Below are 14,325 nucleotides of genomic sequence, written 5' to 3' on the forward strand. Positions count from 1 at the left end.
CTAATCAGAGGACAAAGATTTAAGATAAATGGCAAAGAAAGCAGAGGGGAGATGGAGAAAAATAATTTTACACAGTGTGTTGTTCTGATCTGGAATGCGCTGCCAGACAGGGTGATGGATGCCGATTCAGTAGTAACCTCAGAAAGGCAATTGGTTACATACCTGAAAAGGAAAAGAAAATTGCAGGGCTTTGGGGAAAGCAGTGGAATAAGACTTACTGGATAGCTCTTTCAAAGAGCCAACACAGGCAGGCTGGCTGAATGGCCTCCTTCTGTGCTGAAAGATTCTAGAATTTGATTGAAAGTAGATAAAGTGAGCCCTGTTGGTTACATTTATTAGAGGCACTTCCCAGGAATTATGACATAACTGAGGCAGTGACGGTCATCTCTTCAATTAATCCAAGGGATAATAATCTCTTAGTGTTTATTGGGATGGAATCTTCAGCATTGATTTGAGGGGAATATTGATAGGCATGCCTTTCATTCTTTTTGTTCTGGTAGGGTTTCCTTTCCCAAGATGGTGAACTGCTCTCAATTGTCTGTTTGCTGGAAAATTTGCACTTTTTTTGTCCGCCTGCTCCATTTTGAGTCCTGCTGCCACACTGTGGGAGTTTGACACAAAATGGTTACTCTGACTGCTAACCACCAGTGCTGATATATAAAATAAAGCAATTGACTGGCATTAATAAGTACTTAGACATCTACCCTTCTAATATTTAAGACTGTGCAGAGATTTAGTACACAACTCGCTTCAATAAGAAGATTGAAATTGCTCTTTTAAATTAACAAATTTGCTACAGACATGAAACTAGAATGATTCTTCTGTGGTTGTAATTTTGCTATACAGCGTGCCTGAGCTGAATTAGAATCTCAGTGTTTCTTTTGTTTTGCTTTTCAGAGCCTTGCTAGACTAACAGATGAATTCAGGAATAGCTGTTGCATTGAGAACTCCCTGCAGGACCTCCACACGAATGCAGGCTTGGCCTCTGAGTGTTTATCGCAGCAGTACTGTGAAGCAGGTTCACAGACTGACATCATTGGAGAGGTATGTTTTGAAATGCTAAGACCTATTTATAAACCCTTTGGCAAACTTGCATTGTGATTTCAGACTGTGTTCGCAGAATCTGCGCGGCTTGTGCACTTCAAGGAAACAAAATTAAAAATCTGTGTTTTTGTTTCACTGGCCACAAGATGAAGTAGACCTATCTCGTCATTTTCAATAAGCTAGCAGATAAATTCTACCACAGCTTGATCTGGAAATAGCAGGATTCCCTGTTAACATTACTTCACGTTCTCCTTCCTGGGATAATCCACTTTACAGTAAAATTACTGTTTAAATTGGAAATCCTGGAGTCACTGGAACAGCAGTGCAGTTGTTGCATTAACTGGCCTAACAATCCAGAGGCCTGGACTAACAATCCAGAGAACGTTATTTCAGATTGCACCGCGGTTGTTTTGAGAATTTGAATCCAGTTTTTAAAGATGTGTAAATGAAAAGTTGCTATCAGTAAAAGTTGTAAGAGCCCAACTGGTTCACTAATATCTTTTAGGGAACGAAACCTGCCATCATTACCAGGTCTGGTTTATGTGTGACTCCAGTCCCAGATTAGCATTGTTGACTTTTGCTTGCCCTCTGGAGTGAGCTAGCAAGCCACGAGGATGTATTGAACTGCTCAGCGGTTCAAGATGGCAGCCCACCATCACCAACACCACCATTTTCTCCAAGCATCTAGAGATGCTCAATAAAAGCACCTCATGGTGAGCTGTAGTTCCGATGTTGCAGTGGGGGAGGAGGCTTGGGATGTGGGGATAGTGGGGTGGATTGGGACATGGGAGAGGTTGAGGGGCTGTGTGGTTCAGATGAACTGGGAGGATTTAAGGGGAATTGAGATTGGGAGGGAGGACTGGAGACAGTTGGTTATGGGATTGTAATTATTAAAATTGATAAATATACTGTGCATAATAGTTGATGCATATGAAATGTCAGTGTGTTTGTGTGACACCACCCTCCAATCAGGGAGCCATGCACAAAGAGTTTGTGCTTCAGAGAATTGACACTACAATGCTGTAGGCCTATGCCCTACTACTAGGGACATAGGACTTAGGAGCATGAGTAGGCCATTTGGCCCTTCAGGCCTGCTCCGCCATTCGATAAGATCATACCTGATCTGGTTGTGGTCTCAACTCCATTTTCCTGTCTGCCCCCATAACCCTTGACTCACTTGTCTATCAAAAATTTATCTAACTCAGCTTTGAATAAATTCAATAACCCAGCCTCCAGGAAGAGAATTCTACAGACCAATGACTACTTGAGAAAAAAAAAAGTCTCCTCATCCAGACCTGTTATTCTTAAACTGTGTCCCCTAGTTCTAGGCTTCCCAACAAGAGGAAACATGCTCCCAGTATCCACTCGTATCAAGTCCCCTCAGGATGTTGCATGTTTCATTAAGAAACATGCTGCCTATGAGTGAGATTCTCTGCTTGGAGCATGGGATCAGTGAATCTACCCTATAGTATAATTTTTTTCTAATCTTCATTATTTTCTCTTGCACCTATTCATTTCCATGTGTGCATATATATTGCTATCACCAATGTGTATACATATAACTGAAGCCTATTGAAATAATATATACCACCAGCAAAAACAAAACTGTCTAAACAGCGATGCTATTGGAGAGTCTGGCACATGTCACAAATTGCACATGCTCAGTTTGAAGAAGAATACCATTTTGTTAGACAAAAACCAGACCAAGAACCTGGAGAAGATAAAATTGCCTTTCAACAAAAAGTAAAATGTGACTGCAAAAAGAAGACAGAAAAGGAACTTGAGCCCCCAAGTAGTACCTGTGTTACTGGATCGTTAAGTGAAATAGTGACCAAAATTGTAAGCCCTTGAGACACGGGTAGACCCATCAAGGGAAATGGAACATCTTGCAGGCAACTTTGTGGCTATTTAATTATGTTGTGATTGATATAATTTTAATATATGTTCTAAAATACTTGGCTATGTATTTACTAAGGTGGTGCAGAGGAAAACGTGCGTAGAAGTGCACGAAGATCAAGCTGGTTTTATACCAGCACGATAGAAGATAAATTAGCTGTTTTTGATGACGAGATTTCGGAGAAATTTCTAGAACACAACATCCATTGTTGCAACTTCATAGATTTTAAGCAGGCCTTTGCCAGCGTATGTTTTGAAGAGATATGACATGCCTTGAGGATGTATGATGTTCTTGAGAAATGTATCAGATTGATAGAAAACATCTATAACAAGTCCCTGAGCATTGTTAGATTGGGGCAGGAATGGCTGGAATGGTTTAGATCACCAGTTGTGGTAAGAGGAGGATCTGTGTTGTTATCTGCTTTCTTTAATCTAGTACTGAAAACAGTAATGAATTAAAAATATATTTTAAAATCTCATATTTACTTATGACAGTGACTCTGCAGCAACATCCAAAACAAAATAGCCGAGACTAACTGATGAGCTCATTTGGGAAGCATCAGGTGTACATTACTGTTGGAGAGGATGCAGTTGAACAGGTGGAAAGGTTTATATTACCTTGGTGGGTTACTATTAGAGGATAGGAGTTGTGAAGAAGACATCAAAAGAAGGATTAGACAGACCTGTGCTGCTTTTGGAAGAATAAGCAGGATATGGAAGGCTAAAAATAACTTGGTAAACTCGAAGGTAAGTGTTTATAAGCAATGGTTATTCCTATTTATTATACGGATCTGAGTTGGAACATGAGAAAACTTGCTGAGCAAAAGATGCTAAGAACGTAAGAACTAGGAGCAGGAGTAGACCATACGGCTCCTCACACCTGCTCCGCCATTCAGTATGATCGTGGCTGATCTTCTGGCTCAACTCCACTTTCCAGCCTGCTCCCCATATCTTGAGATCAATAATTAATCTCAGCCTTGAATATACTCATGGAGCATCCACAACCCTCTGCGGTAGAGAATTACAAAGATTCACAACCCTCTGAGTGAAGGAATTTCTCGTTATCTCAGTCCTAAATGATTAACCCCTTTATCCTGAGACTGTGTTCTGGATTCCCCAGCCAGGAGAAACAACCTTTCAGTGTCTACTCTGTCAAGCCCATTCAGAATCTTGTATGTTTCAATGAGATCATCTCTCATTCTTCTAAACTGCAGAGAGTATCGCTCAATTTATTCAGCATCTCATCCCAGGAACCAATCTACTGAACCTTCAAGGCAAGAATAACCTTCCTTAGATATGGAGAGGAAAATTACACACAGTACTGCAAGGGTGATCTCACCAAAGTCCTATACAATTGTAGCAAGCCTTCTTAGTTCTTGTACTCCAGTCCCCTTGCAATAAAGGTCAACATGCTATTTGCCTTCCTAATTGCTTGCTGTGCCTGCAAGCTAACCTATTGTGTTCTTTGTATGAGCACACCCAAGTATCTCTGAACACCACATATTTCATGCCGTTTAAAAATATTCTGCTTTTCTGTTTTCTACCAAATGAATAACCTCACTTTTCCCCACATTATACTCCATCTGCAAACTTATTGCCCACACATTTAATCTATCTGTATCTCTTTGCACTCTTTGTGTCCCCCTCACAGCTTACATTCCCACCTAGCTTTGCATTGTCAGCAAACTTAGATACATTACTCTTGGTCTCTTTGTCCAAGTCATTGATATAGATTATAAACAGCTGAGGCCCCAGCTCCAATTCTTGTGGCACTCCACTAGTTACAGCCTGCCAACTTGAAAATACCCTGCTAATCCTTGCTTTCTGTCCATTAACCGATCCTCCATCTACGCTAATATATTACCCCACTTTCATGAGCCCTTATCTTGCATGTTAATCTTTTGTGTGGCCCATTATCGAATTCTTTTTGGAAGTTCAAGTATACTACATCTACTGGTTCCCCTTTATCTTTCTTCCAGAAACTCTAATAAATTTGTTCAACATGATTTTCCTTTTATAAAACCATGTTAACTGTTTGATCATAATATGATTTTCTAAATGTATTGTTAAGACTTCCTTAATAACAGATTCCAGTATTTTCCCATCAACTGATGTCGGTCTAACTAGCCAGTAGTTCTCTGTTTTCTTTCTCCTTCCTTTCTTGAATAACTCCCAATCCACTGTGACTATTCTAGAATCCAGGTAATTTTGGAAAATCATAACCAATGTATCCACCATCTCTGCAGCTATCTCTTTTAGAACCCTAGGATATAGGCCATCAGTTCCTGGGGATATGTCGGCTTTTAGACCCTTAAGTTTCTCTAATGCTTTTTCTCTGCTGATATTAATTACTTTAAGTTCCTCGCTCTCACTAGCCCATTAGTTACCCTCTATTTCTAGTATGTAATTTGTGTCTTCTACTGTGAAAACAGAAACAAAATATTTGTTCAACGTATCTGCCATTTCTTATTTCCCATGACAATTTCTCCTGTCTCTGCTTCTGAGGGACCAACGTTTACTTTAGCTACTCTCCTTTTTATATATTTGTTAAAGCTCTTATAATCCATTTTTATATTCCTAACTAGTTCAGTTTCGTATTCTACTTTTTCCCTTTTTATCAACTTTTTGGTCACCCATTTCTGGTTTCTAAAACACTCTCAACCCTCAGGTTTGCTAGTGTTCTTCGCAACATTCTAAGTCTCTTTTAATCTAATACCATCCTTAACTTTCCAAGTAAGCCATGGATGGATCTCTCTCACTGAATTTTTGCTTTTTAATGAAACGTATTGTTGTTGAAAATTTTGTATCATTTCTTTAAATGTTTCCCGCTGTTTATTTACCACCATACCTTTTAGTGTATTTACCCAATTAACCATAGACAGCTCTCCCCTCATACCTATGTAATTGGCTTTGTTTAAGTTCAAAAGTCTTGTTTTGGACATGAGTATGTCACTCTCAGTCAATATGAAATTCAATTGTATTATGATCGCATTTTCCCAGAAAATCTTTTACTATACAATTACTAATTTACCCTGCTTCATTACACAATACTAAATTTAAAATAGTTTTGTTCCTAGTTGGGTCCACATTGTTTTGGTCTAGGAGGCTGTTGAGAAAGCATTCTACAAACTCATCTTCCACACAACCTTTATGAATTTGACTTGTGCAGTCCGTATGAAGATTAAAGTCCTCCACATTTATTACATGGTTTTGCCACAAGCTCCAATTATTTCTTGCTTAATGCTCTGTCCAATGCTATAATTACTGTTCACCAGCATTTCCTGGCCCTTGTTGTTCCTAACCTCCACCCATATTGATTCTACTTCCTAATCTTGAGCTAAGATCCTTTCTTACTACAGTCCTTATGTCATCCTTTACTATCAGGGCTACTCCTCCTCCTTTTCCATTTTGCCTGTCTTTTTCAAATATGTACCCTGGAATATTTATTTCCCAACCTTGGTCACCTTGTAGCCATGTCTCTGTATTATATCAAACCCATTTATTTTTCTCTATTTGTGCCATTCATTCATCTAACTTGTTACAAATGCTTTGTGTCTTCAGATAAAGAGCCTTTAATTTTTTTTTTTTACCACTGTTCTTTGCATGGACCTTATTTTCTGTTGCACTATTACCACTAAACTCTCTGACCCCTTCTGTCCCACTCTGCTTGACTTTACCCAAATCGCTGCACTGCTCTATTGCCTCAACTTTTCTCTTTAGATTTCTAGCAACAACACAACCTTCAGAACTCCTGGTCATGGCTGCAGAGGACTGTGTCCATCCCCCTGACTATACTGTCCCCTATCACTACCAAATTCCTTTTCACTCCTCCCACTTGAATGGCTTCCTGCATCTCAGTGCCTTGGTCAGTTTTCCTGTTTACCCTGTCCTTGTTCTCATCCACACAAGTAGAAAGTGCCTGGTCAAAGTCAAGAGCCAAGGTTCCTCCATCACTACATCCTGGATCCCCATAGCTAACAACAGGGATGAGTTTAGATTGTCATAGAGTCATACAGCACTGAAACAGGCCCTTCAGCCCACCAAGTCTGTGCGGAACATCAACCACCCATTTATACTAATCCTACATTAATCCCATATTCCCTACCACATTCCCACAATTCTCCTACCACCAACCTAGGGGCAATTTACAATGGCCAATTTACCTATCAACCTGCAAGTCTTTGGCTGTGGGAGGAAACCGGAGCACCCGGCGGAAACCCACGCGGTCACAGGGAGAACTTGCAAACTCCACACAGGCAGTACCCAGAACCAAACCCGGGTCGCTGAAGATGTGAGGCTGCGGTGCTAACCAATGCGCCGTGATGCTGCCCAGTTGGTTGAGAGGAATACTAGGAGTATCCAGGATGCAAAGAATCAAGACTGATTTAATAAGAACATGGCTTGGACAAGAACCAGCACCTGTACAGAAGATCAGAGAAAGATGACTGTGAATGTTTCTGTATCTTTCAAGAATGGACACATCTAGAATACCTTCCATGGCTGTGCACACAGAGGTACGTGGAAAAAGACGCCGAGGAAGACCAAGGATAGACAATGTCAAGAGTCACTTGTCACTGAAAGGCATACAGATGACTGAAGAGGACAGGCTCGTTCAGAACCAACAACAATGGAATGAATTCATTTGCCTCATCGTCACTACTTCTTTATAGATGTTTGTGTTGGGCTGGCTTAGAAACCAACATGACTGCATTGTTTTGTGTATAGGAATTCAATTTGTTTTGAAAGACCTCATCAGATTTGCATTTGGAAAACAAATATTTCATACTAGTGGCTGATTGGTAACTCCTAGAGTGATTTGATTGATTCTGTGCTGTTTGCTGATTTGTTACTTTTTCCTACCTGTTTAATGAATGCAATTTAATTAGCAGAATTCAGTTATCAAAAAGTGATTTGGTAATCATTTTAATCATTATAATACTTGAGCCTGTGACCATTGTTTTTCCTCCCCTGAAAACTTTGTGAGGGAAACCTAATTGAAATGGATACTTGTTAAACGCAGAACTTTTAATTATTATAGATAGAGGTTCATCCTTTCCGTAATCTTAATTTGTGTATTAGCTTTCTGTTTCCTAGATGTAAAAGGAAATTGTTTCACATCTGAGGAGAATGATAAGCAGTGATGCTTATAGGTATGCAGCCTATGTATAAGCTGCAAATCAATCCTTTCAGTGCTGTTTATTTGTGGATTTACTCCTTCTTTCAAGGGATATAGTTTGGTTGCCTGCATGTCTTTCTGTTAGTCTAGGAAGGGAGCAAACCATTTCCAAAAACTACTAGTCACCTTGCTTCAAAAAATGTGTACTTCCCAATCTGACTGGAACCATGGCATTAATGTAAAGAAGGTGCATTCTTGTGAAGAGTTACATTTCAACTATCATCTTTTTGCATTGTTGACTTGAACTTGTTTAAAATATTGTGTCTTTTCAACTAAATATTGTCAAAAGAGCAAGTTCCGACCTTCATGACAAACATTTGAGGCACTTCAGAACTAAGAGCTTAGATTTACTAATGCTTGCGGTTAATACATTTAATGCTTTTCTATTTACAGTTTTCATGTGGTGGAAGGTCCAAACTAGCAGACAAAGTTCGACTTAGTTGGCAGTATGAAGAAGCTAAGAAGAGGTATGAAATATTAGATGTCTTCTGAGGTGACCTTTGTTTATTGTCTCTCAATTCTTATCTGTTTCCTTTTTCTCCTTTTTTTTCTCAAACTATTCTATTAAATTGTATTTTTAAAAGGGCTTTGTTGAGAATCTGCTGGTTACAAGTTCTATACAAAAGAACACATTGAAGGTAATTAGGACATTGAGGCCAGTCATGGTACGTATTATAGGCAAACTCTTGACAGAAGAGATAAATGACATGTTGATTCATGCTCATTTGATCCTTTAGTTGGCAAAGTATGACCTGCCATGTAAAATATTGGGTTCAGACACACAACATGCCTTCTCACAATTTGTGAGATTGTCCTTACTTTTCAGGGCACACAACCATTGTTTCTTGAATGCAGCTCAAGGACTTTGGTATACTATAATTTACTCCCCTTGCTCACTCTAGTCAAGAGTCCAGATAAATGTTAATCTGCTCTAAGTCTTCTACTCATTTGGCTGTAGGTTTACATATGAACATATGAATTAGGAGCAGGAGTAGGCCACTCGGTCTCTTGAGCCTGCTCTGCAATTCAATGAGATCATGGCTGATCTGATTGTAACCTCGACTCCACATTCCTGCCTGCCCCTGATAACCTTCCACCCCTTTTCTTATCAAGAATCTATTCATCTCTGCCTTAAAAAATATCTAAAGATTCTGCTTCCACTGCCTTTCGAGGAAGAGAGTTCCAAAGACTCATAATCCTCCGAGAAAAAATTTCTCCTGATCTCTGTCTTAAATGGGCGATACCTTATTTTTAAATAGTGACCCCTATTTCTACATTATCCCACAAGAGGAAACATCCTTTCCACGTCCACCCTGTCAAAACCCCTCAGGATCTTGTATGTTACAATCAAGTCGCCTCTTACTCTTCTAAACTCCAGTTTGCCTCCCTCTAATCCCCTTAGGAAATATCTGTCATCTGGTTAACACCTTCTCTCGGAGGTGTTTCGGGAAGATGGCTAGTCCTCCTTACCCGGTCTGGTCTATATATGCCTCCAGTTCCACACCAAGGTGGTTGGCCTAGCAAGCCATTCAATTGTCTCAGTGATTCAGGAAGAAGGCCCACCACCAGCAACTTCTTGGGCCAACTGGGGACGGGCAATAAACGCCCGCATCCTATGAATGAATTTTTTAAAAAGGCTGACGTCAGGAAATTGCTGTTTGAAATAGAGACTACCTGAAACATACCAGATTGGCACCAATGAGCTGCACTACCATGCCTGTTGAGTGTTTTACATCTATTTTGCACCATTTGTTCATAAGTATATAGTAATATGTCATTTCAGTGCAGAATTTGTAAAATACCAGTCTGCTCCATCTGTGTTGAAACAGGCTGCATGGCCCTTCCTACAAGCAATTTGTAACTTAGGCAAGCACTGAACTAAGTGGAATTTATACCCCAATCCTTAACTTGTTTTGGTGAATTCTGTTGTTCATTAATGGTTGTAAGTTCTGGAGAATGAAATACATTTCCACATTGTACAAGGGCACATATAGCATAGCCTTAGATGTAATCACAAAAGAACAGACCTACATCACTTGGTGGGATATTGTTTTTTGGGGTGATGTATTGCTTACAGGTCCCCTCCTCTGCTAAAGGAACTGACTGTGTCTGAAGTATGGGCCTGCCAATGCTTCCTGCATTTAACAAAGTGACGAGCCTGGTCACTGAGAGACAGCAGACTATTTAACCCCCGGCTGAGCTGGATTTATGAATCACCGAACATCCATTCTGCTACCCATACCATTACTCCATCCAAGTTCAGCAAATTCAACACTGATCAGGGTTTGAACCTGGGACCTTCCTGGTCTATGAGGCTCAGTACTGTACTGGTGAGTGCACCAACCTACTGAGTACCTTTGCGCTAAAAAGCACAATAGTGTTGTTATTTAAGAAAATCAGTGGCACGGTTTGGATGATGAATTTTGATTTCCATTTGCTACCATTGTGCTGAATGAGCCAATCTCAGGTGGAGTAACAGTGGTGGCAATCGAGGATATAGTATTTTCCTCCATTCCAGGATGGAGGAGAGGGGAATCAACTGGGGTTGTCACAGCACCTCACTATCCAGTGAACCCCTGCTGGGGTGTGTAGCGATATGGATGTTGGGCGATTCTTAAATGCAGCTCAGCTGGGAGCTAGATGGTCTGTTGACTCTCACAGACCAGATTCAGCTATGAAGGTTGGTCGTTTGGGTAAATACAGAGGGCAGCAAGCATTGGTGGCCCCATACCCCAGAGAAAGTCAGTGCCTTCAACAGAGGACGCAACGTATCGCACCCATCTCCCCCTCTCTCCCCCTCCCGCCCCAAAAACATGATATTCCACAAAATGATACAGGGTTTCTCTTCTGAGATTATAACTAAGGGTGTGCTGTAAGTACCCTTGAACAATGTTGAAAAGTATTCCATTCCCCAATGAGTGCGGAATTCATAAAATACAAACGACATGAAGGAATGACATTAGTAAATGCACCAGTGGGGTCAAAAGACAAACTGTTTTGCTCTCTTGTCTGGATAAATACTTTTGAAACAGGGCAGCGTTGTGCTGGAGGAACGTAGTAATGTCTGAGGATAAGTGCATTGAATACATTGCTGTAGCTATTATCTTTGCGGTCACATTCTTCATTTATCATGCATTCCTGCCCTCAGCTTGTTGGTATTACTGAAGAGCCTTTGTGTTTACATGCATTACAGTGTTTTCACTCCAGCTCTCTGTGGCTGACATGAGTACCCAAATTTCATTCCAGTACGTTGTGGGCAAGAGAATTTGCTGCGTTGTACTAATTTTTTAAGCAAGAAATATCATACTTGTAACTCTTCAGCTGACAGAGAGAAGCAGTTTTTTCATTTTTCAGTAGGCCTGCAATATTCATTTCTAAAAGTTTCACACTGTGTTTTATGTCCCAAAAAATGCACTGAAATCCATTTTTGATTCTTTTTGAAGAACAGCATTTTTGTATGAACACAGGGAGCTACCAATACTTAATATGAAGGAGATCTTTCAAACAGGGTATATCTAGAAAGAAACCGAAAACCAGACAATTACTTAAAGCATTTGTTTGTATAGTACAAGGAATATTTAGGAGAGGGCAGCCTCAAGTTAAAGGAAGTCTTGCATTTATACAGTGCCTCTCTCAACCTCAGTACATCCCAAAGTGCTTTACAGTCATTATTGAAGTGTAGTCGCTGTTGTAACTTAGGAAGTTAGTAGCAAAATGATTACAGTTTAGCAGAAATAATGGAATGGAACTGGTTAGTAAGCTTATTTACTGTTGAGGATGTCATACAGTCAGCACATTTGTGTATCACAACAAAGAGCCAACTTATCAAAGCACCAACTTGTGACTTCATTGAGAATCTTGCATGTTCAGTTTATGAAGTGATTTGTTTTCCTGATCCCATTAACTGCCTCCCATGCCCAGTAAATACTGAGAGACAAAGTTTTATGGGAATATTCCTACAGTACTGCAGTGATTACACTTCCAAAAAAAAGTACTCCATTAGCTGTAAAGCACTTTTAGACATCCTGACACTATATTAATCCAAGTTCTTCCTCCTTTCTATTCATTGTGTAACTGTAGCATGATAACTGAGACATAACACAGGCTATGAAGGGCTGTGACTTTGATATGGTGAGGAGAAGGGTCCAGGCATTCTTGGTTAAATACATTCTGTCCATTACCTGTACCTCTCACTTACAAATGGCTGCAATAGCAGAGGCAACATCTGGATTCCCCATTAGATTTCTGAAACGCACATATTCTACAAGGTCAGTGCTCATTGCCAGAGTCACTTTTCTTACTTACAACTTATCTTGTGGCCCTGAGGAAATATGACAACATTTGGTGTGAAATGCAAGGGGTGTAATCACGGGGCAGGATAATTAGATGAAGATTTTAGGGAGATCAACATACTAAATCTTGTTGATAACCTTGGCAGAAAGGCAAGCATTATTAGCCAGAATTCAAAAGAAAAACAAGTGCCACCAGCTGGCTGTATACTGTTATTGCCCCATCAATAACTTCATCTGTGAAGCAAGATAGGAAAGTACAGACCCGGGGGAAAAAAAATAGCCCCAGACTCTCACTCCTTCAAATAACTATTTCATTTTCTGTTAATTTTTAAATATTTACCACTCACTAGGACAGATCTTGATTTGGTGAGATAATGTAAAGTTGGAGAAAGTGAGTTGGCAGCATGTTTTACATCTCCATCTCTCTTTGGTTTTCTCTCTCTCTCTCTTACAGTCCTTCTCTAAACCTTTTTCATGTGAGGTGGACAATACTAGGCATAATATTCTAACTGAGGCTGAATCAAGGTCTTGTGCAAGGACAATATAGTACATTTTACATTGTAGTTAATCATCCTGTAAATTCGCCGTCTTCCGATTGGCTCTGGCTGCTAGTTTACGTTGTTCCAGGCCGATTAAGCCTGCAGAATTGCTTTAACTATCCTGGGTCAATGAGGGGTGAATCAGCGCCCAAGATACAATAGTATAGCGATTATGTTACTGAATTCGTAATCTAGAGGCCTGGACTGGTAATCCAGAGAACATTTCAGTTCAAGCATTTGAATTCATTTTTTTTTTAAGAATTTGGAAATATAAAGCTGCTGTCAGTAAAAATGACCATTCAGCTATCTGATTGTTGTCAAACCCATCTGCCTCATGAATACCATGAAGGGAAGGAAATCCGGTCTGGCCTATATGTGACTCCAGTCCCACACCAACATGGCTGACACTTAACTGTTCTCAGAAGTGACCTAGCAAGCACCTCTACTGTATCAAAACTATTGGATTACTTTAGGAAGAAGGCCCACCATCACCAGCTTCTCAAGGTAACTAGGAATGGGCAATAAGTGTGGGTCTTGCTAACGACACACATCCCAAGAATGAAAAAGTTGAATGCAGAGTCAATCGAGTTGGACAGTGTTCAGGGTGGAGGAAAATAGGCCTCAGTACCTCATGGTATCTTGACATTTCTTTTTGTGTTTCCCTTTGAGATCATTTCAAGTGAAACGTAAGAGGAAATGTGGGTGGCAACTTGAATTATTGTGTTCATTTCTTGTTGCTGTAGGTAACTATAGCTTTGTTCAGATATTAACTACAACTTTACCCACTTGTTTCTTTCTCTCTCTCTCTCTCTCTCTTCCCTCCCCCACCCACCCACTTCATGCAGAGTTTCCAGTATCCAACTACAGCTGGCTCAGTTGGACGACGAGACATGGCCAGGAAGGGCTGAGGCCGATTGGGACCGTCTCCAACTGATCAGAGAGAAAGAGGCACTGCTCCAGGAGCTGCAGCTCATCAGCCAACAGAAGCGCTTGCCTGAGGAACTAGCTCGACTTGAGGCGGAACGCCAGCGTCTGGAGGACGATATCCAGCATGCACAATCCATTCCGTGTCAGGAATTTGCTGAAAGGTTTGTGTTTCTTTTGCAATATCTTTTATAACCAGGGAATGTGAATTAAATCATCTCCGTGCTCTTACCACATATAAGCAATGTGCAATTATATCATAAAATCATACAGTGTGGAAGGAGGCCATTTGGCCCACCATGTCTGTGCTGACTCTTTGCAAGAGCTATTCAATTAGTCAATCTCCACTGCTCTTCCCTCATAGCCCTGCAACTATAACAGCTTTAACATCCCCAAGTACTTCAAAGGCACGTAATCTGAATGAGCCAAAGAAGGTTGGTCAGGTGACCAAAAG

The 14,325-nt window shown here is 40.4% G+C and overlaps 1 protein-coding gene across 1 annotated transcript in view; it reads left to right on the forward strand.

The window, feature by feature from the left end:
- wwc3 (WWC family member 3) overlaps positions 1-14,325 on the forward strand; it is a 247,151-nt gene that overhangs the window by 181,461 nt on the left and 51,365 nt on the right. Inside the window, exons 7-9 of the mRNA XM_068040348.1 lie at positions 898-1,044; positions 8,510-8,583; positions 13,793-14,035. Of these exons, the coding sequence (XP_067896449.1) occupies positions 898-1,044; positions 8,510-8,583; positions 13,793-14,035 (464 nt within the window). The remainder of the gene's footprint in view (positions 1-897; positions 1,045-8,509; positions 8,584-13,792; positions 14,036-14,325) is intronic.

The sequence above is a fragment of the Heterodontus francisci genome, chromosome 10 (genome assembly GCF_036365525.1).
Source record: "Heterodontus francisci isolate sHetFra1 chromosome 10, sHetFra1.hap1, whole genome shotgun sequence".
Taxonomy (NCBI): Eukaryota; Metazoa; Chordata; class Chondrichthyes; order Heterodontiformes; family Heterodontidae; genus Heterodontus; species Heterodontus francisci.